Genomic DNA, 23,696 nt, shown 5'->3' on the forward strand with positions numbered 1-23,696 from the left:
TAAAAACAGTGTAAATAACTGTGCAAAAATACAAATATCACAGATAGATACTGACTTTTACTCAAAATTTCAATCTGTGCTGTATTGGCCATTCTCAAAGAGAATGTTACACCGCTGCACCATGGTGAAGTTACAACGCGCGCAGGAGACACGCATATCAAAGGCCGTGGTGTGTGCCATCCTGTCTGTGGAATGGTGCATATAAAAGATCCCTTGCTACTAATGAAACCATTGTAGCGGGTTTCCCCTCTATGACTATATGTCAAAATTGCCAAATGTTTGACATTCAATAGCCGATGATTAAATAACCAATGTGCTCTAATGTGCTATATTCCATATTCCGCCAAACTCAGACTTACCAACCGCCTCTTGTCCCGGAGATAGTCAATGGCGAAGTCAAGAGGTTAATCCCGTGATGGGCGTGCTAAAAAACATAGGGTTATATGGGCACGTTAAAAAAGTTAAGATCAAGAAGTTTGTTTTGTTTAACGACACCACTAGAGTACACTGATTTATTAATAATCGGCTATTGGATATCAAACATTTGGTCATTTTGACATATAGTCTTAGAGAGGAAACTCGCTACATTTTCCCATTAGCAGCAAGGGATTTTTATATGCACCACCCCACTAGTCGATGTGCACTGGCTGGAACGAGAAATAGCTCGACGGGGATCGATCCCACACCGACCGCGCATCAAGCGAGCACTAGATCAGATCACGTTTGTTTTTGTTCTGGAATTTTGCTAAACATATTCATTTATACATCCGATAACTCACTATTTCATACATTCGTTTATTTATTTAAGTCTTAGTTGTTAGGTGTTTGCGGATGCTTATATTTTATTTTTGCTATTTTCAAAACATGCCAACTAAACTTATGAACAATCTAATACTAACATTTGACATAAAATTAGCTTTTTCTAAGTCATATTACAAATATTTTTAGATTTTCATTCTAAAATTACCGTCGTTTTAGTCAACCATTTTGAATGCTTGTCAACCCAATATCCGACAGTATTCTAAACAGTGTTAATGAAATCATTGAGCCCACCAACATCGGTTTTGACACCGATATCACACTTTCAAGTGGAGTAGTTCTGAAGATATACAGTTTAGCTGATGAACTGGCGGCCATTTTTAAAACCGGCCGCCATCCTGTACGCACCAACTTGGGATAATGCCATCTTATATTTTTATGAACTCTATACCCAAAATATTAATTTCGGTTGTAGTGACAAATGCTATGCTTCCAGCCCAGGTTACCCCAAAACTTAGGCTCTGTTTCGGCCTCTGCTGTAGGACTATCTGTCCATAGTTACAAAAAACCCAAAAACAAACCCAACAACAATAATTAAAAAACACAAACAAAAAAACAAACAACAAAACAACAACAAAAAAAACATTGAAAATCTCATCGTATAAGGGAGAGTACTCGAGTATGACTGTTGACGGATATTGAAATGTATACTCCTATTGGATATATAGCTTGTTATCTGCCCTTAGACCATCTGGAAATATCTAACACTGACTTGTAGTTTCTACGCCAAATTAAAACACAGTAGAATATCGAGCACAACTCTCCTCTGTTGTGTTAAAGAAACAGTTAAACTTTGTTTGTTTTGTTTAACGACACCACTAGAGTACATTGTTTTATTAGGCTAATCATCGGCTATTGGATGTCAAACAATGGGTAATTTTGGCATTAGTTGCAAGGAATCTTTTATATGCGCAATCCTACAGGATAACACATACCACGGCCTTTGATATACCAGTCGTAGTGCTCTTGTGGAAACGAGAAACATGGGTGTAGCGTAATCTGGACCTGGGGGTGGGTGGGTGGGTGTGTGTGTGTGGGGGGGGGGGGGTTCGAATATGAACCAAGTTGACCCTTTTTCTATTTTGTTTTTGCACCAGCAGAAACTCCATATGTATAAACCTGTATATTTTAGTTTTGAAAGCGGACCATTTGCTTCCCCCAGCCTATGCCCCTGAGCAATAGCCTAATGGTCCAACACTGACCGCGCGTCTCGCGGGCGCTTTACCACTGCGCCCGCCTTCTCGCCTTCTAAAGATGTGTCCTTGTATTATGCTGAATGCATCATCCAGTTGCCCTTGTATCTGCTTTCTAAGATGTTTCCGACTAATAAAACATTTCTACGATTAAACTTACATATTAAATATATTTTCTTGTTAAAGGAATGCTAAAGCAAGGCTTTTGAATTGGCGTGCATATTCAACGATACATAATGCACATTATTGCTTAATATCAACAAGTATAATCGTATAGTTAATTAATAAAACGGTTAAATGTGACGGTTATTATATATATCGGGCACTTTGCAAGATGATTGAGATAGTGCGGTCGCGAACAAGCTTCATTCTGTCAAACAGGTCCTATAATAATGGCAGTCCTCATACAGACGGCGCAGAAAGGAGTATGTAGTCTTGTGTCGTGTTCGCATATTTGACGCATTCATTTATTTTAAAGGGACATTCCTGAGTTTGCTGTATTGTAAGATGTTTCCGACTAATAAAATATTTCTACGATTAAATTTTCATATTAAATATAGTTTCGTGGTTAGAATATTAGTATCTGTATATTCAATGTGTTTCTGGTCGTCTTAATATTTGAAAGAAGCTCAAACTGGATTTTGTCTTCAAATAATTTCGTACGTATGAATTTTTTTGTTTTTAGGAAATAAAATGAAATTTAACCTAGTACAAATATTAGAATGATCAAAAACACGTTTAATATACAGCCACTAATATTTTATGCAGAAAAATATATTTGATATGTAATTACAATCGTTAAAAAGTCTTTGTTAGTCGATAACATCTTACAAATTGCAGCAAACTCAGGAATGTCCCTTTAAAGAAGGACCCTACTCTCCAGTGAACATTGTCAGTGTACACTGTCTGTGCGTCACATTTTGGTGGAGTGTAACCATCTGAACCCGACGAGGAATGATATATTTGGCAACAAAATTAATTTTAGTTTTTAAAACACTTTGATTTGTATACAAGATTTTAAAATATACTTACCTTGGTATTTTTATTGTCCTAATTTCAGGTGCGGATTAAGGAGGGGCCCCAATATGATCGCCCACCCCCTATTCTTGGTCAAATAATATAGATCTACATTACAAAATACACATTATCCAGTCCACCTGTCAAGGACCTTGAAATTCTATCTTAAAAACCAGCAACGGGTTTGGGCCCCCTCTTTTTAAAAAATCCTGGATCCGTGCCTGAATTGTGATATTTGTTGTGGTTCAAATATTCACTTCTAGTAATTAAAATGATTTATATTTGTATTTTCTATTAGCAATCTTCATTTGAAGTTGGGCAATTTAACAAGGATTTCAATGGCAGATGGTATCTGAGTAGTGAAACCAAAGAAATGACGTCAGGGACTAAACTATTACGTCATACATCTGCGTATGTGGGGGTTTTGTTTTGGGCTCAGCTATTGAGAAATATGGATGTCACATTATCTGCAATTCGTGGTACAAATCAACATGGAAGGGTAACGAACATTATTATTACTTTTGTTTTGTTTGTTTCTGTTTCTGGTTTTGTTTTGGGTTTTTTGAGTGAATTACATTGATGAATTTTATACAGTCGACGACAGTCGCTCTTCGCACCCTTGTTTTGGCTTCGTACATCAGTGACAATAGGAAACTATGACAGACTGTTCGACAGGTGGCGTTCGTGCACTATATATAGGCCTACATAATTCCGGTTTGTAAATTTGCATTGTTGTAACGCTCTGATCGGTATATCCACTCTATTATTACCGACCAAATTATGAGCATGTATGTGACTGAAGCGTAGAACAGGTAAAAAATATAGTAAATAATAAAAATATGCAAAATTCCGCAGTTGGTGGTGAAAAAAAAGAAAAGAAAGTTCAGTCAAATCGTGGGTTTCTCCAACCTGGCAACCACGTAGGCTACTCCCTACTGTTCTCACAACTTTATATCCACGCCAAAACCATTAAATGTGTACATATTTGACTGATGATACTGGAGTGTTTGCAATAAAAAAAAACGCTAACAACATTTATTAAAGTTTTAATTTGTAAAACGTCACGTTCCATTCTTCGCTGTTTACTTCCTGTTTCTAAGGTCGACGACAGTCACTTTTCGCACCGTTGTTTTTGCTTCATACACAATACATATCTAGCGTATCTTACCGTAATTTAAGTTGAAATCCATATTTCGTAAAAAATTCAATTTTGTAATCACAAGAATTTCTTCAAACACATTCAGGTGCATTAATAATGTTTAAAAAAAAAAAAATCAATAGCAATTTTACATTGGAATTTTTCCAGCATTCTTAAAACGGAAACGTCATGTAGCCTACCCAGTTTATGTTTATTGTAAAGAGATTGGAATACCGACACCATTCAAATTCAAAATTAGTTATATTATTATTACAATGCTTCGCCACATTAAACTAAAAACTGGTCTACTAACCTTGACCCCTGTAAAATTTCTATAACAAGCAGACAGCGTTGTTTACGGGTCGGTATTTGCTTATTTTTCATAATTCTGGACAAAATATTAATTTGAAGTTATAAAATATGAAATAATGCTTTTTCATGCACATTTACATACAATTAGAAATGACAGTGGTATTGTTTTGCAATATTTATAATTTTTTAATGTAAATAATGTAATGTGAGTGTACAAAATGACAGAATCTAATAGGAATTCTGATTCCACTGCGCCTGTATTAACATAAATGTATTTGACATATCTAAATATTCTACTTTTCAGTACTTCTATTAACAAAAGTTTACTGTAAATTATTTAATTATTGTTCATACACTTATTTACCAAGAAAATTCATGACTTCCCATGATTTCCACCAATAATGAAATTATTTTAAACAGTAATTGAAAACTGCTTTAGATTAGACATTATACCTTCTTTTTTTTTATAAATTATAAATTAAATAAACAAGATACTGGTATTTTACAAATGTGCATTTCTAAAACCAAATGCAGCACTTAAAATAGGGTTTTCTTTTTCACATACCTGGACAAGTGTACTCTATGTATATATATACATTTATAAAAATGGTTTATTAATAGTTTAAAGTGAATATAAGTACAACACATATTACATCAATTTCAAGAGATGCATTACATGCTGGATTCACACATGGCTTGTTCCACGTTCAATATATGATCACAGTTATGTGCTTAGCATGTACATGTATTTGATAAGTACAAAAACAAGAACTATCTGGAATTTAAATTTTCAGTCCAAAAGTATGTGTGTGGAGGTCAATGCCATGCTAGAATTTATCATAATGTAGTCAACATACTCTCCCCAAAAGTAAACGTATTATAACTGTTATACGGCTTAAAAAGTCACTACAGAATTAAATGTAGGGTTTTTGCTACATTTGTCCAAAATTGTCTAGATAGTCTCCCCCCCCCCCCCCCCCCCCCCCCCCAAAAAGAAAAAAAAAAGAAAACATGTAAAAAAAATCTAGAATATAATTTGGACAGTATTTTATTATGGAAAAAAAGAAGATCATTAGCTAAAAACAAAGTTTGTTCTGTTATGCCTTAAGGATTTAATTAAATCTCACATTGCAAAAGAAGCTCTGCAGTCTCTTTAGAATAACCAACAATGAAAAGAAAATGAATATTTGTATTACAACACCTCAGCACATTTTAAATTTGGTGTTAAACATCTGAGTTTCAGAAAAACAGCCATCTTAAGTGTGGCCCCTGGTCATTTTTGACACTTGGCCTAGGTCAACCCATGGCTACCACACAGGCTACTCCTACCCAGTACTTTCATTTCAGCATTTTAACTTTCATATGGATTATGTGTTTACATCACCATCACAACATCCTTTGGTAGTGTTTTTGTCAGTAATTTCAAATATGCTAAGTATAAAAAGAAAATGCATTCTACATACATATTACATCTTACAAACAGATACCCAAGTCGTAGGCCCCATATAGACAGATTGACAAAGGAATAATCAAATATAGAGTTTAACAACTGAAGCAAATACAATTTTTATTCTGCCTTGTGTCTAAAAAATTGTATTTTGGGGAACTTGACAAAAAATATTAGGGAGGGCCAGTCTAACGGTTTTTTTAAGTTTTTTTTTTTACTACATTTGTACTTTAAAAAAAGAAGAAGAAAATAATGATAATTTAAAAAAAACGAAAAAATAATTAGGGTATTATGTCAGTAATGTGGGTTGAATGTCACTATAAACATACACAGTCACGTAACAAAAGATTAAAATTTGACCAAACAAGCGATATCGCAGGAGATAGCACAAATTATAGTTCCAGCGATATCTCCTACCAAAGCCTTTAATGGATGATAAAAATACATAATTTTGTTTTGGATTTGACTGATTATACAAACAGCGGAAGTGATCATGTTCTTCATAACGATTACATCTTGGGTGATAAACTGAAAGTACACAGACCTTATGAAAATGAAACTTGATTATCGTGGCACACCTGTTTTATGATAAAATGTTTCTGAAACTTGTGTAAAAACCTATAGAAAAGGTTTTTAATTAATAAGATGTTAGGACTACGTTCAGTGACAGCGAGCAATTCAAACGTTTACCTGAACTTATTGTAAACATGACCGTGAAAAAAGTGAACATTGACTTAAAGGGGCATTCCTGAGTTTGTTGCATTGTAAGATATTTCCGACTAATAAAATAAACTTATATATTAAATGTAGTTTATTTTTTAGAATATCTGTCTGTATATTCAATCTGTTTCTGGTCGTCGTAATATTTGTAAGAAGCCCAAACTGGATTTTTTCTTCAAATAATTCCGTACGTACGAAAAAAAAAAAAGGAAACAAAATGAAATTAAACTTAGTACAAATATTAGAACGATCAGAAACACGTTTAATATACAACCACTAACATTTTATGCAGAAAAATATATTTGCAATGTAATTACAATCGTTAAACAATCTCTGATACTCAATAACACCTTAAAAATTGCAGCAAACTCAGGATTGTCCCTTTATCCCCAAATGTCAGATTTCTTTTTCGGCAGTTTGTGGAAACAGGAGTTATTTTGTTCGCCAGCTGATATTTCCATTAACCCATGGCGGATAGGCGATCGACTTGCGTGAGCTTAGATATGATTAATATAGTCGACGAATCTTACGACGTGATGTAACGTATCTGTTTTTAGTCTTGCGTAACACAAATCATACATAATCTATAGTTTCATAACAATATTTTATTACCAAATTGAGGTTTTAATTGGATGTACCATATTTTGTATAAATGAATTAAGGTTCAGCTCCACACATTGATCTAAATAAGCTATCGGTAGTGTTCACCTACGCTAACAAATACGTTATTGTATAATTGGCCACATGTATTTCTAGGATTAAACTTACAGTTTTTGTTTGTTTAGAATATCAGTCTCTGTATATTCAATGTTTCTAGTCGTCTTATATTTGTAAGAAGCCCAAACTGGATATTTTCTTCAAATAATTTCGTACGTACCAAAAAAACCCCAAAACATTATTAAATAAAATGAAATGTAACCTAGGACAAATATTAGAACGATCAGAAATACATTTAATGTACAGCCAATAATACTTTATGCAACAAAATATAATTGATATGATCGTTAAAAAGTCTGTTAGTGAATAGCATCTTAAAAATTGCAGCAAACTCAGGAATGCCCCTTTAATTTTCTTCAATTTTGTTTTCACTTGGAATTAACTCGAATGGAATGAATGAATGTTTAACGACACCCCAGCACGAAAAATACATCGGCTATTGGGTGTCAAACTATGGTAAATGCAAGCAAATAAAGTGATGAACATCATCAAGTTAAAAATTCAACAAGTAAATAAAAACACACTGTAAAGGACAGTGTAAAAACACAAATATCACAGATATATATAATTAAAATTTAGAATAAAACTCAGTATCACGTAAAAATTGTAAAACTAATTCTGGATGAAATCGAAATGATTACATCACATTTCTCTGACCAAAAATATCTTTTCTAGTTTGTTTGAGATGAGGACACTCCACCAAAATGTGGCGCCCCGTCAGAGTACACTGACAGTGCTCACACTGAGGTGGAGGATCCTTCTTCAAAATAAATGAATGGGTCAAGTAAGTATGGCCGATGCGGGCACGACACAAGACTACCTCATCCTTCCTGCACTGTCTATAGGAGGACTGCCACTCTTGATAGCATGAAGCTTGTTCGCAACCGCACCGTCCCAATCACATTGTGAAGTCGAAAAGATAAATTGGTTGATACTATATTTAAAATCAGTATACGGTACACCAACCCTGGCATAAGGCAAATCCAAAGCAGACTTTGAAGCAGAATCTGCCTTTTCATTACCTCTGATGCCAACATGGCTGGGCACCCAACAAAATACAACATGTTTATTGGCAATAGATAAAAAGACACACTTTGGTATCACCATCCCAATTAAGGGATGGTCCAGCTTCATATTACGTAAAGCTTGGAGACACGAAAGTGAGTCGGTAAAATTAATAAATTTGGATGCTATTGAATCCTTTATTTCTTCTAAGGCTTTAATGACTGCCCTAACGTCAGCACTAAAAATTGATGCTGAGTCAGGCAGTCTCATGGAAATGATACTGTCTGATGGAAAAACTGTGGCACAAGCCACAGAATTCCCATCCCGTGATCCGTCTGTATACACAGGAATGTAATCACGGTACTTGTCTTGAATTTCCATGAAAAATTGCTTGTACACAATAGCATCTGTACGATCTTTCTTCAGATGCGAAAGATTAAACACAATTTTAGGTGTAATACACCACGGTGGCAAAACAAAATATGAAGGAGTTTCCAAAGTGTCTGACAAATCAATGTTGGAAAGCGATAAAAAAAAACGCTTAATGCGATGACCAAATGTACGAATAGCCTTTGGCCTTGCATCAAACAACTTCATATATTTGTTGTCAAACACCGCGTCATGTGTAGAATGTTAAACAAGCATTCTTCATCATCATCATCATCACGTCTGTCTCAACCGATACAATGTGTACTCTCGAGTGCCTAATAAACATAGGGCCTGATTAAACATAGGGGCTGAATAAACATAGGGTCTGAAAAATCAATTAAAAGTAGGGTGCGGAATTAGCATAGGGTGTGGAAATTAAAAAAACCCCAAAAAACAAACCCAATGAGAGTAGAATGCGGAATTAGCATAGGGTGTGGAAATTGAGCTAAATTGAAAAATTGACTAGTAATGAAAACAGAATACAACAGTAGTAAGATCTTGAAAGTATGCACATGTGTGTGTGTGTGTGTGTGTGTGTGTGTGTGTGTTTTCATGTGTGCATACTGGAATATGTTTGCACCTAACAGACACAACATCAGTAGAAAAACAATCTTTGAAATAGTTCTATAACTTATTTTTTCATTCTCCGATACTAATACACAAAAATCTAACATTTTGACTTGCCCATCCTTAAGTCATCTTCATAAATCAAGGCTAATATTCGTTCCTCGTATTCAGCCTTGATACATGTAGTCAAGATTACTGATATCCACTACTAGCGCCCTCTATTGGAAGAAAATTTGTAACACCGATTATGTCCCTTACACGATGACATCGCTGACCAATCACAGCATCGGTAACATGTGACAATCTTGAAAGCAATATCAAAAATTAACCGCCGAAACCTTCTGTTTTTTTAACATATCGTGACAAACACGACACGTTTCCACGGACGCTGACGCTGCCATCTTTGTTTACAATAACAAGGGAATCTATAAGGAGCGTTACGATTCGTTGCAATCAGATCTCATCGCATCCAATGAAATTTAAACATTTTGTGGCACGATTTCTTGATGACATGTATCAAGGCTAAATACGAGGAACGAATATTAGCCTTGATTTATGAAGATGTCCTTAAGTGAGAGCCCCATCTCACTTTGCTGTATACCAGCATATGCACACTTGTTAACATTTAGTAATAAAAATAACATTATCTTTAAAAAGAAAAAAAGAAGCCAGAATATAAATACTACAAATTCCAGCCTACTTATAATCGTGGAACAAAATTTTGGAAAGGCAATTCCGTATTTTGTATCATAATTTAAAGAACAGTTTACTATTAAACTGGATTATATTACTAGTAAGCTGCTACAAGTAGTAATATGACACAGGGAATTGCGGTGTGCAGCCTGCAGTGCTTACTAGTAATATTTTAAGCAACTACATATATGATGCATTTTTGAAAAACGCTTTTGCATTCTGCAGTTCATGATCATCAAATTTAAACTGTCCCCTTTGGTTCATCAATTTAGGTGTCTTGACTTTGACAATAATATCCTTGACAGGCTGAGTAGCCACATCATAAGGATCAGGCCAGGTGTAAAGCGACCCCGTCTTCTGCATGAAATCGACAGTACATTGGCCTTCTTCCTGGTGGAGTTCTAATATCTGCAAAATACAGATGTTGGGTATTTAGATCTGGTTGAAATTTTTTTTTTAAACAAAGGAAATATTTAATTTAAAAGTAGTTATAAGAACATGAAATAGTATTTTAAAAAATAGAGTGAATCACTTTGTGGTATCACAGAATTGAAGCAGGTCACCTCAGATGTTAGATGTTTGGACACAAGCATTGGGTTGAGATACTGGGTTATCTGAATTATCAGACGAATAGATTGAAAAAAGCATAGGTAATCCAAATTGTACTTTTAGTATTTATAGTCACTGTACTAATATGTGTTCTGAGAAATAAACAATTGTCTGAACTCAGTTTTGTTGAATGTTGTTTTAGTACCAGTGTAGCAAATGTGCAGTATTTATAATATGTATGTCAGTTAGGTTCTGAATTATTAAAAAAAAAAAAATTCTACCAGCTACTACTAATACTAGTAGTAGGCATACATTTTTAAATATGGTACCAAAGATGGTTAATACAGGACTACAAAATGGAATCTTCCTCGATAAAATATATGTAGTTATTTACCTATTTGTGTAAACATTTCAGAACAAGCAAAATGTTTTACTTACACGTGCAAGGAATAGTTGAGTCCCCTCTGATTTATCGACTCCTGACTCGCAGATAACTTAATGACAACAAAGTCATCTTCTGCAAGGTCACTGTTTGGCTTTTCACGCGCAGGGCTGACTATATTAAAGTCAAGGAAAAACAATATTACTGAAACTGGGTGTATAACATAACAATGTGTTACTTTGAATTACAAGGACAGTCCTAACAGTAAGGACAGGTTGGCATTTACTACGTAGGAGTTGTATGAATCTGTGTACTAGTAAAAGTTCACAATACATTTATTATTAAAATGTTTTAAGAAGAATAAAAAATATATTGGAAGCACAGCATTTTTTGTATTATTTCAAAGGATACCGTTGATCGATGTTGAAGCTTCGGATATTTCGGCTAGCTCGTCTTCTGAATTTTGTTTTGTGTTGATATCACTGGTTTTCCTAACAATATCCAGAGATGTCTGCTCACGCAGTTTGTCCATCATTTCGGGATCTGATACCAGCCTCTTCTTTATGCTTCCCCGAGCTTTGGCAAATACACAATTAAGTTGATTGATGTATGGAAACATCAGAGTGGACACATTTGATTTGTGTTTTTGAATCATGTCATAGACGTCGTCAAGAAATTTGCTGTCTGCATTCAGTGCTGCATCGGTAACAACATTACACAGAGTCGATGTAGTTTTCTCAGATTCCTGATTGACACAAATTGTATTCGGCCTGATTTCAGTTGTCTGGACGGAAGTGACATCTGATGTACTAGTACTATCCTCTTGATCACTGGCTTCGTCACTCTTTTGAAGTGCTTACTCATTATTTGCAGCAATATCTTCTCCTTCACAGTCCAGCAGCTCTGTACCCTCATCATCAGGTTGACGACAAAGTTGCACTTTGCCTTTCACTCCTTTGGATGGGTTGATGGTCTTGTGAAGCTCAACTAAATTGGTTGGTGGTCTTGTGAAGCTCAACTAAATTGGTTGGTGGTGTTGATGATAACAACTTGGTTCGAAAAGCTGTCATCTCAGCACCGAGTAACTCAAACAATTTATCATAAACCAAGAAATCCTCAGAACCATCAAGTTTATTGGATATAAAGTTATTTTTAAGAGCGACTGATGGATCCACATTCAAGGATTTCCACGATTTGGTCAACATTGTCATTATGTCATCACGTGTTGGGGTTGGTATCTTCTTGGGGTCAGTTTGCAGAAGATCAAACATAAGTTTGGATTCAAGTGCCCGATATCCTTGTTTTTAGCACATGGTGAATGTGAGTATTGTTTATTTGAATATCACTGGTTATGCCACCTTCAGTCACAACCAGTATGTATCCTCTGTCTATAAGTGCTTTTCTAACTTCATCTGTGATATGAACTGATTAGTCATCCAATATATAGCATTATTTTTATGACTGAACAGGTTGTATCTGTTTGGGAGGTGGGTTTTTTTTTTATCGTTATGACCCCTTTGGTGCCCACTGAAACTTGACGTCATCTGGTGGGTTTAACCGAATTCGAGTGCCTTTTCCTTTGAACACAAACTCTGGAAGAGGCATTTTCTGTTGCTCATCGGTTGAAATTTGTGTAAAGACTGTGATCCGCTCCCGAGAAAGCATATAATTTTCTTTTACATATGCTGCAGTTCCTGTCATTGACATGGTCTTCTGACCTGCTGATTCGTTGCGATGAAGTGGCATTTGGTCACCGCCCATAATAATGGGCTCCACATTATAAACTTTGTTGAAATAATATCGCACTCTCCATATGTTTTGTAAACATTCTAATAGTCGTTTCTTTCGTTCATCTTGGGATAAACTGAATCGTTTTTGTTTTGTTTTTTTGACGCTCACATTGTATTCCTTCATCCAGCCTTTGATCCACCGGTTTGTAAATTGTAGCTTTTCACATTTCGCTCCTTTTTTCTTTTCTTTAATATACTGCTCTTGCAGCTCTTCACATTTGGCTCTGAATAGAGTTAATGGTAACCGGGCCTTCATACATCCCCTCACATCAACACAACTGTGGATTATCCCAAGTTTGTATCATTTAACATTTGTAGTCATGATAATGCGTGGGCAAAAATCAATGCTGAGCTACTGCAAACATTATCATGACTAGAACTGTAATGGATATAAAGATAAGCAAGTAAGCAAGTAAATTCTAAATTTAAGAATTACAAATGTTAAATGGCACATGTTGGTAATACATTATTTATTAATATATTTTCGTATTAAAGTTAGATATTTCTACGGTAACCAGTGATTTCGTACCACAATGGATTGGTCATTTCATACCAAGGTCAAATTAATTTAATCGTTTAATGGAATATACTTCACAATAATTTCCTACGTAAAACAAAAAATGCATCAATTTAAGAAACGATCAAAAACACATCAGATAAACAGACATTGATAGTTTAGTAATGTGTAGAATTGGAAAGTAGTTGATGTAAGGTAAAACAAATTATTATTCTCTCTAACGTAGAGATCGAGCGATAATAATTAAAAATGGTACCAAATAACCAAATAACCTAATATGGTACACACTGACGTTGGTACGAAATGACCAATGGACTATGGTACGAAATGACCTAGACCCAAGAAATGCTTCTGAAGTCTGAACCAAATTGTTAATAACTAAGATAAATTACTCTCCTACCTTTAAATACTGTTACGTGTGAATGCCATTTCCCCCAAATTTTGTCCAGACACAAGTTGTGAAAAAAGCATTACAGTGACACAGATTCCACATACTAGTATGAGACTGTAACGATGTCGCCAGTATAGACTTCGCTGAGATAGCATAGGGCAAAATACATGCACTTTTCTGCCGTCTGCCAATTTGCTTTTTTATGGAATACTCTTCAAGAGGGGTGAAAGCCTCCAAAGTATTTGACATAATTAATATAAAATCAGTTATCTCTAGTGTTATTTTTAAACAAACAAATACTAATAAAAAAATTTTTTTTAAATACATCATCACGTTTGCTTTTATATCATAACATGTTATGACGTTGTTAGATTAATTCATATACTTCCACCCGTCTTGGAAAATATTCCATAAAACGTCAAAATGGCAGCCAGCACAAAATTACATGCTTTTTGCCCTATGCGATCTCAGCAAAATCGTATGTGGAATTGTAATGTTGTTGGGGGTTTTTTCAAGATTTTTGTCTGGACAAAATGTGGGTAAAATCTAACAAAAAATAAAAGTAGGAGAGCAATTTATCGTAGTTAACATTTTGGTTCGGACTTTAGAGAGCGATGGTTTTCCGTTTCCGTGGTTTACACGGAAAAAATTAACGAAACTGCGGATTTGGAATCGTTCGAGGTTTAGGTTTCTTTTTATTATTTAAGGTGAAAGAGCCACCACCTCCCCCGGCCGTTCCATCAATTAAAAATAGGTAATGCTAAGTCCTAACATACCTTTTCAGTTTTTATATAAAAAACCCAAAAAGAATCATAAGAAGCAGCTATTTTCTTTTGTTTTTGTAATGTAAATTCTTCCAAAAGTGTCTCACATACCAAGAACCCGGATGACCGGAAACGATCCTGACGTCACTCGCCGTCGCTGAACGTGACCTATCGCATACTATCATTGTGATTTTGTAAACCCGTGGTTGTGGAACTCTTTAGACCCACAACTTTTAACTAAATATGCTGTTTGTATGGGCGATGTTTTATAAAAGGGACGAGTCTAGACTTTAAACTTTCATAAGCACGTGACCATGACAGTAATATGACCGGAATACAAATTTTGGAAAAAAGAACTGATTCCTATCAATTTAGTCACGGACAATAAAAAAAAATGTTGACCACTCACCTGACAGTCCTAACCTGCAAACTCAAGCTCATATTCGGCTTTATGTTTTAAAGCAAGAGCTTTAAAACCTGATTTTTGATAAAACGAATATTTTTGTTTGGTGTTTGTATTCCAAACGTTTGTACTGGGGGACATCTTTTCACAAAATGGTACACCGGTACTAGATCAGATACTGCAGATAATTAATATTAATGCGATTACGTCTTATTTGACACATGGCGCGTCATTGACCGATTGGCGAAAACCCAACAAACTTCGCCAGTTTGTGTACACATCTGCGTGATTGACTGACTGCGCATTCATTTGAAAAAATTGTAATAAGCGATGGGTGCCGAATTAGCGTAGGGGGTTACATTTTTTTCAGATGTAATTAAACGTAGGGTGCTGAATAAGCGTAGACGCCGACATTTTTTCACAAATTTAATAAACGTAGGTGTACGTTTATTTGGCACTCGAGAGTATTATCATCATTACTAACCACCGCACTAAATTAAAGGGACATTCCTGAGTTTGCTGCATTGTAAGACGTTTGCGACTGATACAATATTTCTACGACTAAACTTACATATTAAATACATTTTCCTGTTTAGAATATGTTTCAATATCGAATGTGTTTCTGGTCGTCGTAACATTTGTAAGTAGCCCAAACTGGATTTTGTCTTCAAATAATTTCATACGTACAAAAAAAACTATATTTTAGGAAATAAAATGAAACTTAAACTAGTACAAATATTAGAACAACCAGACACACGTTTAATATACAGTCACTAATATTTTTATGCAGAAAAATACATTTAAATACATGTAATTACAATCGTTAAAAAGTCTCTTAAAAAATACAGCAAACTCAGGAATGTCCCTTTAATGAATTTACTAACGTTTTGTAAACCACAATAAAAAAAAGTAATCAAACTTTCTCTCTCTCTCTCTCTCCCATAGGATCTTAATGCAAATCGCAGTATAGGCCTACCTCACGGAACGGAAAAGATTGTACTGTCTCTTATTGCGTCCCTCGGGACTATTGCTTGCCTAGCGGGTCTACTGTTCACGGTATTGACTTACACCATGTTCAGGTTTGTATTTGTACAAGGCTACAAACAGTCGACATTGCTTTGTAGGGGCGGGATATAGGCCAGTGGTAAAGCGCTCGCCTATGATGCGGTCAGTCTAAGATCGATCGTAGGTGGTCGAATTGAAACTATTTCTTAACGACTGGTATATCAAATGCCGTGGTGTGTGCTATACTGAATTTGGGATGGTGTATACAAAATATTCCTTGCTATTAAAGAGACATTCCTGAGTTTGCTGCATTCTTGTTTATAATATCAGTGTCTGTATATTCAATATGTTTCTGGTCGTCTTAATATTTGTAAGAAAGTCCAAACTGGATTTTGTGTTCCAATAATTTCGTACGTACGAAAAAACCCCAACATATTTTAGGAAATAAAATAAAATTGAAACTAGTACAAATTTTGGAACGATCAGAAACGGGTTTAAATACAGCAACTAATATTTTATGCAGAAAAAAATATATTTGATATGTAATTACAATCGTTAACAAGTCTGTTAGTCGATAGCATCTTAAACATTGCAGCAAACTTGGGAATGCCCCTTTAATAGGAAAATGTAGCGGGTTTCTTCTTTAAGACTGTCAAAATTACCAAATATTTGGCATCCAGTATCCGATGATTAATAAATCAATGTGCTCTAATGGTGTTACTAAACAAAAGCAACTTTAAAGGGACATTCCTGAGTTTCCTGCATTGTAAGATGTTTCTGACTAATAAAATATTTCTACGATTAAACTTACATATTAAATACATTTTCTTGTTTAGAATATCAGTGTCTGTATATTCAATGTGTTTCTTGTCATCTCAGTGTTTGTAAGAAGCCCAAACTGGATTTTATCTTCAAATAATTTCATACGTACGAAAAAACTATATTTTAGGAAATAAGATGAAATTTAACATAGTACAAATATTAGAATGATCAGAAACACGTTTAATATATAGCCACTAATATTTTATGCAGAAAAAATATGTTTGATATGTAATTACAATCGTTAAAAAGTATCTGTTAGTCGATAACATCTTAAACATTGCTGCAAAGTCGGGAATGTCCCTTTAAAATTGCTTTGTTGAACATTGTTTTGCGACGTCAGGATACCTTAATAAAGTTGTTATTGGAAACTGACAAACGTCTGTTCAATTGTTGCTTGCTCCCAGGTAAAACAGATATAAAAATAAATAAATAACCATGCCCTTGTTCACCTGCACACTCGTCTGGAAAGTTTTAAGAGAGCGGCAATAAAATGTAAATGACTCTCTTATATAAAATGCAGGGCCGTACCATGATCAAAATCCTAGGGGAGCACTACTTTTTATAAACAAATGAAACACTGTAGAAATTAAACCCCGAGATATGTATGCTATTTTCTACAGTAAAAAAAAGAAGAAAAAGAGATTTTCAGGGGGGTGGGAAGACTGCCCCCTGGAGGGTACGGCCCTGAAATGTACATAACTTTATTAATACTCGGCTAGAACCATTCCAGGAGAGTGATCTTCAGCTCGCCTTGATTTTGCTCATGGCGAAGACTTCTCATGTGATGCAAGTTGCTTTTGCAACTTTGTGGAATTAAAATCGGCAGCAAAATGACCGGCCAATCCAAAAAAAACAAAAAACATTCGTATTTGTACAGACTTGACAGCTGTGATGACAGTTAGATCTGGGCGGCATACCGTATATATCCTACCGATGTACCGTACTGAGCATATATCAAACAAACGCTTGTTAGTGACTAACAGTATATCTCACGGACGCAAATAAGAAGATTATATATATATAGATAGATAGATATGAGGGCCATGTGTATGGAATTTATTTTTTTATAGATGAAAGAAAGAAATGTTTTATTTAACGACGCACTCAACACATTTTATTTACGGTTATATGGCGTCAGACATATGGTTAAGGACCACACAGATTTTGAGAGGAAACCCGCTGTCGCCACTACATGGGCCATCTTCCGATTAGCAGCAAGGGAACTTTTATTTGCGCTTCCCACAGGCAGGCTAGCACAAACCATGGCCTTTGTTGAACCAGTTATGGATCACTGGTCGGTGCAAGTGGTTTACACCTACCCATTGAGCCTTGCGGATCACTCACTCAGGGTTTGGAGTCGGTATCTGGATTAAAAATCCAATGCCTCGACTGGGATCCGAACCCAGTACCTACCAACCTGTCGACCGATGGCCTACCACGACGCCACCGAGTCCGGTATATTTAGATGAAATTAGCGGGTGAAACTTAACTGGGGCATGCATTTAAAGCCGAAAATACCGCTCGATATCGGTATTGTTATTGTATCAATACCGAATACCGTACCAATGCCGAGGTAAATGACCCCAAAAATACCGATACCGAACCTTTAAATTTCAATACCGCCCAGCTCTAGTGGCAGTACGGGTGTCAACGGTGGGTCAGGATATGCTTACCTTTCACGAACAACTAATACCATCACTGTTATGAGAGTGATTCATGAGTGCATGCATACTCTAATGAGCTCTGTCCGGTGTTAGTTTCGATTTAGTAAACTAGTCTAGGAGTGGCAGTCTTCTTTATAGCGTTGCCAGAAGGATGCCATCTCCAATAACAGATATCAGGAGTAGCTGTTCTCTTACAGACCAGATAGAAATTAATAGAATCAACCGCTATTTTGCCAAACGCCATTCGTCTCTGCATTGTGCAGAAATATGGCCCTGATTATGTATTGCGATTTTGTCGTTGAGATTTATTGTTTATGTTCTTTCCAACACCTGTTTTTTGGTTTTTTCACTCTTGAAATTTTATACTGATATTGATCATCGCTTAATTTTTTGCATTTACCATAGTTTGAAACCCAATAGCCGATGCATTTTCATGCTGGGGTTAATTAGTTAATTAATTAATTAATTGTTTGTTATTTTCAGGAATCTGCGCCAAGAAGTTCCATCCAAGATATTGCTGAATCTGTGTGTGGCTCTCTTTCTAACACATTTCATTTTTGTTGTTGGTGTGCAGGAATACATATTCAAGGATGACATTGCTTGTATGGTATGTTACTCAAGATAGTAGCAGTGTAATACTTGTACGTTACTCAAGGAACTGTAGCAGTATAATACCGGTACGTTACTCAAGGAACTGTAGTAGTATAATACTGGTACGGTACTCAATGCAGTATACTAATGATAGTTTACTCAATGAACTCCAGGAATAGATTACTGGAACGTTACTCAAGGAACTAACTAGCAATATAATACTGGTATGTTATTCAAATAACTGTAGCAGTACAATACTGGTACTGTACGCAATGAACTCTCTAGCATTATAACTACATTTCTCAAGTAACTAGCAGTATAATATTGGTACGGTACTCGATGAAAGCTAGCAGTATAACACTGGTACATTACTCAAGTAACTAGCAGTATAATATTGGCACGGTAATCAATGAACTTTAGCAGTACACTAATGGTATGCTTCTGAAGCGACTAGCAGTATGATAATGGTACGATACTCGATGAACTCTAGCAGTATAATACTGGTACTTTACTCAAGTAACTAACAGTATAATACTGGTACAGTACTCAATGAACTCTAGCAGTTTAATAATGGTACGGCACCCAAGGAACTATCTAATTTTAGCGCATACACAATCATGGCGAAGTCTAGAAAATGTAAAGATGATATTGTTGGCGCGATTAACATGTGTTCGTTCGTAGCGTCATTCCAGGGTATAACAGGTATTCTTGAAACGAAGTACCAGCATTTACATCGAAAACCTTTTTTGGAATGATTCTTAATTCAGTTTTGAGTTGTTGAGCTTTTGATAGGTCGAATGAAAGGTAATCTGAATATGAGATAAACGGAATGATGTTATATCGATAAGCTATATATAGACTGGTTGTGCAAATTTTAAAGGGACATTCCTGAGTTTTCTGCATTGTAAGATGTTTCCAACTAATAAAATACTTCTACGATTAAACTTACATATTAAATATTTTTTTTGGTTTAGAATATCAGTGGCTGTACATTCAATTTGTTTCTGGTCGTCTTAATATTTTTTTAAGTAGCCCAAACTGGATTTTGTCTTGAAATAATTTCGTACGTACGAAAATAAAATATTTTAGGAAATATAATGAAATTTAACCAAGTACAAATATTAGAACGACCAGAAACACGTTTAATATACAGCCACTGATATGTTATGCAGAAAAATATATTTGATATGTAATTACATTCGTTAAGAAAGTCTTTGTTAGTCGATAACATCTTAAAAGGTTACAGCAAACTCGGGAATGTCCCTTTAACTAGAAGAGGTTGATATTTTACATATTAAAGGGACATTCCTGAGTTTGCTGCATTATAAGATATTTCCGACTAATAAAATATTTCTACGATTAAACTTACATATTAAATATATTTTTTGATCTAGAATATCAGTGTCTGTATATTCAATGTGTTTCTGGTCGTCTTAATATTTGTAAGAAGCCCAAAAATATATTTTAGGCAATAAAATGAAATTTAACCTAGTACAAATATTAGAACGATCAGAAACACGTTTAATATACAACCACTGAGGCGTAGTAAAAAAAGAAATGGTTTGGTTCCGGTTACCCGACCCTAAACTTTTTTTCACCTTTTCCCCCACCCCCTTTTTTTTTCACCTGTTTTATTTAATAATCCATTAATATCAATCCTAATTTTCGTCGACTCTAAAAACAACAACTGCAGAGAGATGCCACGAGATATGTCAGTCAAAGATCTCGTTACCAGAAGACCGACTTCCAAGGTAACTCTCGATGAAGCTGGACGCTGTCGCATGTGCTCTCGACTTGCCCCCCCACCTGGGGGGATTGATTGCAAGCTTTGGATCGCTGCTGGAGTTTCGCGTCGCGTACACTGGGTCACGGGCAACCGTGACATTGGTGTACGGCGACTCGGACTCGCAGAAGAGGAAGGGAAGAGGACGGAAGAAGAAGAAACGTGCGCCAGGAGCGGCTCAGGGGGGAACAAAACTGGCGGCTCAACCGCCAGCGGCGGTCCCTTCTGCGTCGCCGCCCCCGGCTCGGCCCAAGACGAAAGGACCAGCTCATCCGGACCCGCCGTCAACACCGAGGGATGTGCGAGACGCCCGCAGACGGACCTCCATCTCCCTCTACGCCACCGCCTACACGTAACTGGCCACTGTCACCAGTCTTGCCAGTTCGGAAGGCGGCGGTCCTGGCAGGAGCCGTTGCGAAGAGGAAGGCCGTCGCTCAGCCAAGCGACCAGCCTGACAAGGCAAGGCCTCCACCTTCACAGGCACCGTCCCCCTCCGACTCGGAAGCCGTCTGGAAAGTTCAGATCGGGAAAATCAGGTCCGGCTTCCTGAAGTTAGGGGGACACCTCGGATCCGGCATTACTGATGGGCGGACTAGTAGAACCAGAGCTGAAACAACTGCCTGATGGAAGCGCTTACGAGCTACACACCATCAAGTCTACAGCCGGCAAGACGGGGTTGGTACTAACTCAGCGCCGAGAAGGAGTCTACCGACAAGCGGTCCTAGTTAGAGAGATGGATAGCCATACCATCCACAGGATCGTCAAGGCCCTTTTCGGCAACGACTACCGGAGTGTTATAACCATCCTCGCCGACCAGAGATGGAAGCACTTCATCCCCGCCTTTGCCGGTTCTCCGCTCATCAGTTCGCCGTATGCCAACCTCCACACCCTAACGGCCTTAACGAGGCCACTCGCGTGGGCATATAGATTGGACTTTAAACGTTTAGACCTTCGTTCAAAATTTTTTGTCGAAATTATGTTTTTTTTTAAAATTATTAAATAGTCCGATCCTCTCTTCTTTCTCTTATTTATTTTTGGACTGTCCTTCTAAAATGCTCCAAATTATATAAATATTCGGCCGAGCAGTCAATTCTTTTCTTCTTTTTTTTTTGGCTTGTAATTTTTTTTTTTTTTTTTTAAATTATACTATTAACCTTTTTACTAATTGCTATTTTCAAAATTCTGCCCATTTTCAACACTACCCCCCCCCCCCCCCCCACACACACACATCCCGAGTCAGGCCACCGATCTTATCGGAGGTCGGACTCGGGATGGGCGTGTTCGAAACCCTAGTGGTATATGGGCACGTTAAACTAGTTATCATCATCACCAGAAGACCCGGAACACTTCCGAAGAGTTCCAAATGAAAAGCTTCCGAGAGCCATTCGGAACTCCTCGTACATTTCCTCGAAATATAAGCGTAGCGGAATGTAACGAGGTGTTCCGATTCCTTGAATGTCGTTTCATTTGAAATTGATTTAAATACATGTGTAATATTATTTGATTTGAATGAGCACATTTTTGACATTCTACTCTGTAAATGGAAGACGCCATTGACACCACATGCTCTCGGACGTGTTCTCGTACTCATTCGGAACAACTCGGAACTTGTGAATCAAATCTTCAAAATGTTACGCTAGTTTACTGTTAAAAAGCAGAATGATACAAATTTCCAGTCTATTTTGGTAGGGGAATTCCCTAAAACGTAATCGAACTTCTAGAAATACCAAGTTACGATTCAATGTTAAACATAAAGAGTAAACATGAAAATAGCCGATTATGCTGAAAAGATTACTTAAATTAAATATTTACTTCAACTCTATCAATATTTTGCATTTGTTTGACAAATAACCCCTGTATTTATTATTAAATATGATGATATCCATGGCATTTGGAATGAACTGGTAGTACCCAAAACCTTAAGAAATGACAACTCTTTTCACTTTTAATAGCGTCTGCAGTGCTGTAGTTGTGAGGGGGTGTAACCATGTTGTGGATCAGACCTTTAAAAGCAAAAATACAAACCTATTTTACCTCTTTGTCAACAGTGCAAAGATACTGTGCAGTGTCCTTATGGACGACCAAAACGGAAACTGTTTTCCTGAAAATAGTTGTTTTCTTTTGATATCTCTGCTATGAGGATAATTAGTATGGAGATCTTTTTGTTAACTTATTTTGTTAATTTTTATTGACATCTTCGTTGTGTTCATGATGTACATTTTGTTACTGCAATATTGGCAATGAAATAGGCCGGGAAGATCAGTGTTGTTGCTGTAGTTGTGAGGGGGTGTACCCATGTTGTGGATCAGACCTTTGATATTAAAACTTTTTTCCAATGAACAAATTATAGTGTTATTGTAGTTTATAACCTTACCGTGTAGTATTAGACTTAGGTGGTGTTTACATTAATACCGATTGTGGTTGGACTAGGTTTCGACATGGGTTTTTTTTGTTTATAGAAAATAATTAATGATTCTCATTAGAGTATGTATTGTCAGTTGCACTGTAACACAAAGAAAGAGCTTTTAATATATTAATCTGCTATACTATTCAGGAAATATTAGCTCGAAAATGGGTGGGAAAAAAAGAAAAAAAGTTTTCCCTAACTACCTACCCTATTTGTTTTGGCATGTAACAGGAACCAAACATTTTTTTTTATTTGGCCTAATATTGTATGCAGAAAAATATATTTGATATGTAATTACAATCGTTAAAAAGTCTCTGGTAATAATTATTGATAACGTCTTTAAAATTACAGCAAACTCAAGAATGTTTTTTTAATTAGATTGCCACAACACTCTCTCTTTGGTTCCGCGCCTGTATCAGTACAGCATCAAGTGGCAAGCCAAATAACAGCATATCAATATACATTTAATACTTCTCTTACTACAACAACTCTGTAAATGAAAAAAAAAATGTTTTATCGAGGTTTTGCCGAGTAGGTACAGATACAAGCCAGATATCTTACTGCGTCATCA

The 23,696-nt window shown here is 36.1% G+C and overlaps 1 protein-coding gene across 14 annotated transcripts in view; it reads left to right on the forward strand.

Annotated features, from left to right (window-relative positions):
• The first annotated feature begins 3,439 nt into the window (after positions 1-3,439).
• Positions 3,440-23,696, forward strand: part of LOC121388985 (adhesion G-protein coupled receptor G2-like) — a 62,987-nt gene continuing 42,730 nt past the window's right edge. For 13 of the 14 annotated variants that reach the window (XR_005960034.1, XR_005960033.1, XM_041520560.1 and 10 more), the window contains exons 1-3: positions 3,440-3,528; positions 15,799-15,932; positions 18,828-18,951. Coding sequence is in view for 12 of the 14 variants with exons in the window: in XM_041520560.1 (XP_041376494.1) it covers positions 3,481-3,528; positions 15,799-15,932; positions 18,828-18,951 (306 nt within the window). In the remaining 2 variants the exon portion in view is untranslated. The remainder of the gene's footprint in view (positions 3,529-15,798; positions 15,933-18,827; positions 18,952-23,696) is intronic. The other variant, XM_041520559.1, reaches the window with a different exon arrangement.

The sequence above is a fragment of the Gigantopelta aegis genome, chromosome 14 (genome assembly GCF_016097555.1).
Source record: "Gigantopelta aegis isolate Gae_Host chromosome 14, Gae_host_genome, whole genome shotgun sequence".
In the NCBI taxonomy this organism is placed as follows: domain Eukaryota; kingdom Metazoa; phylum Mollusca; class Gastropoda; order Neomphalida; family Peltospiridae; genus Gigantopelta; species Gigantopelta aegis.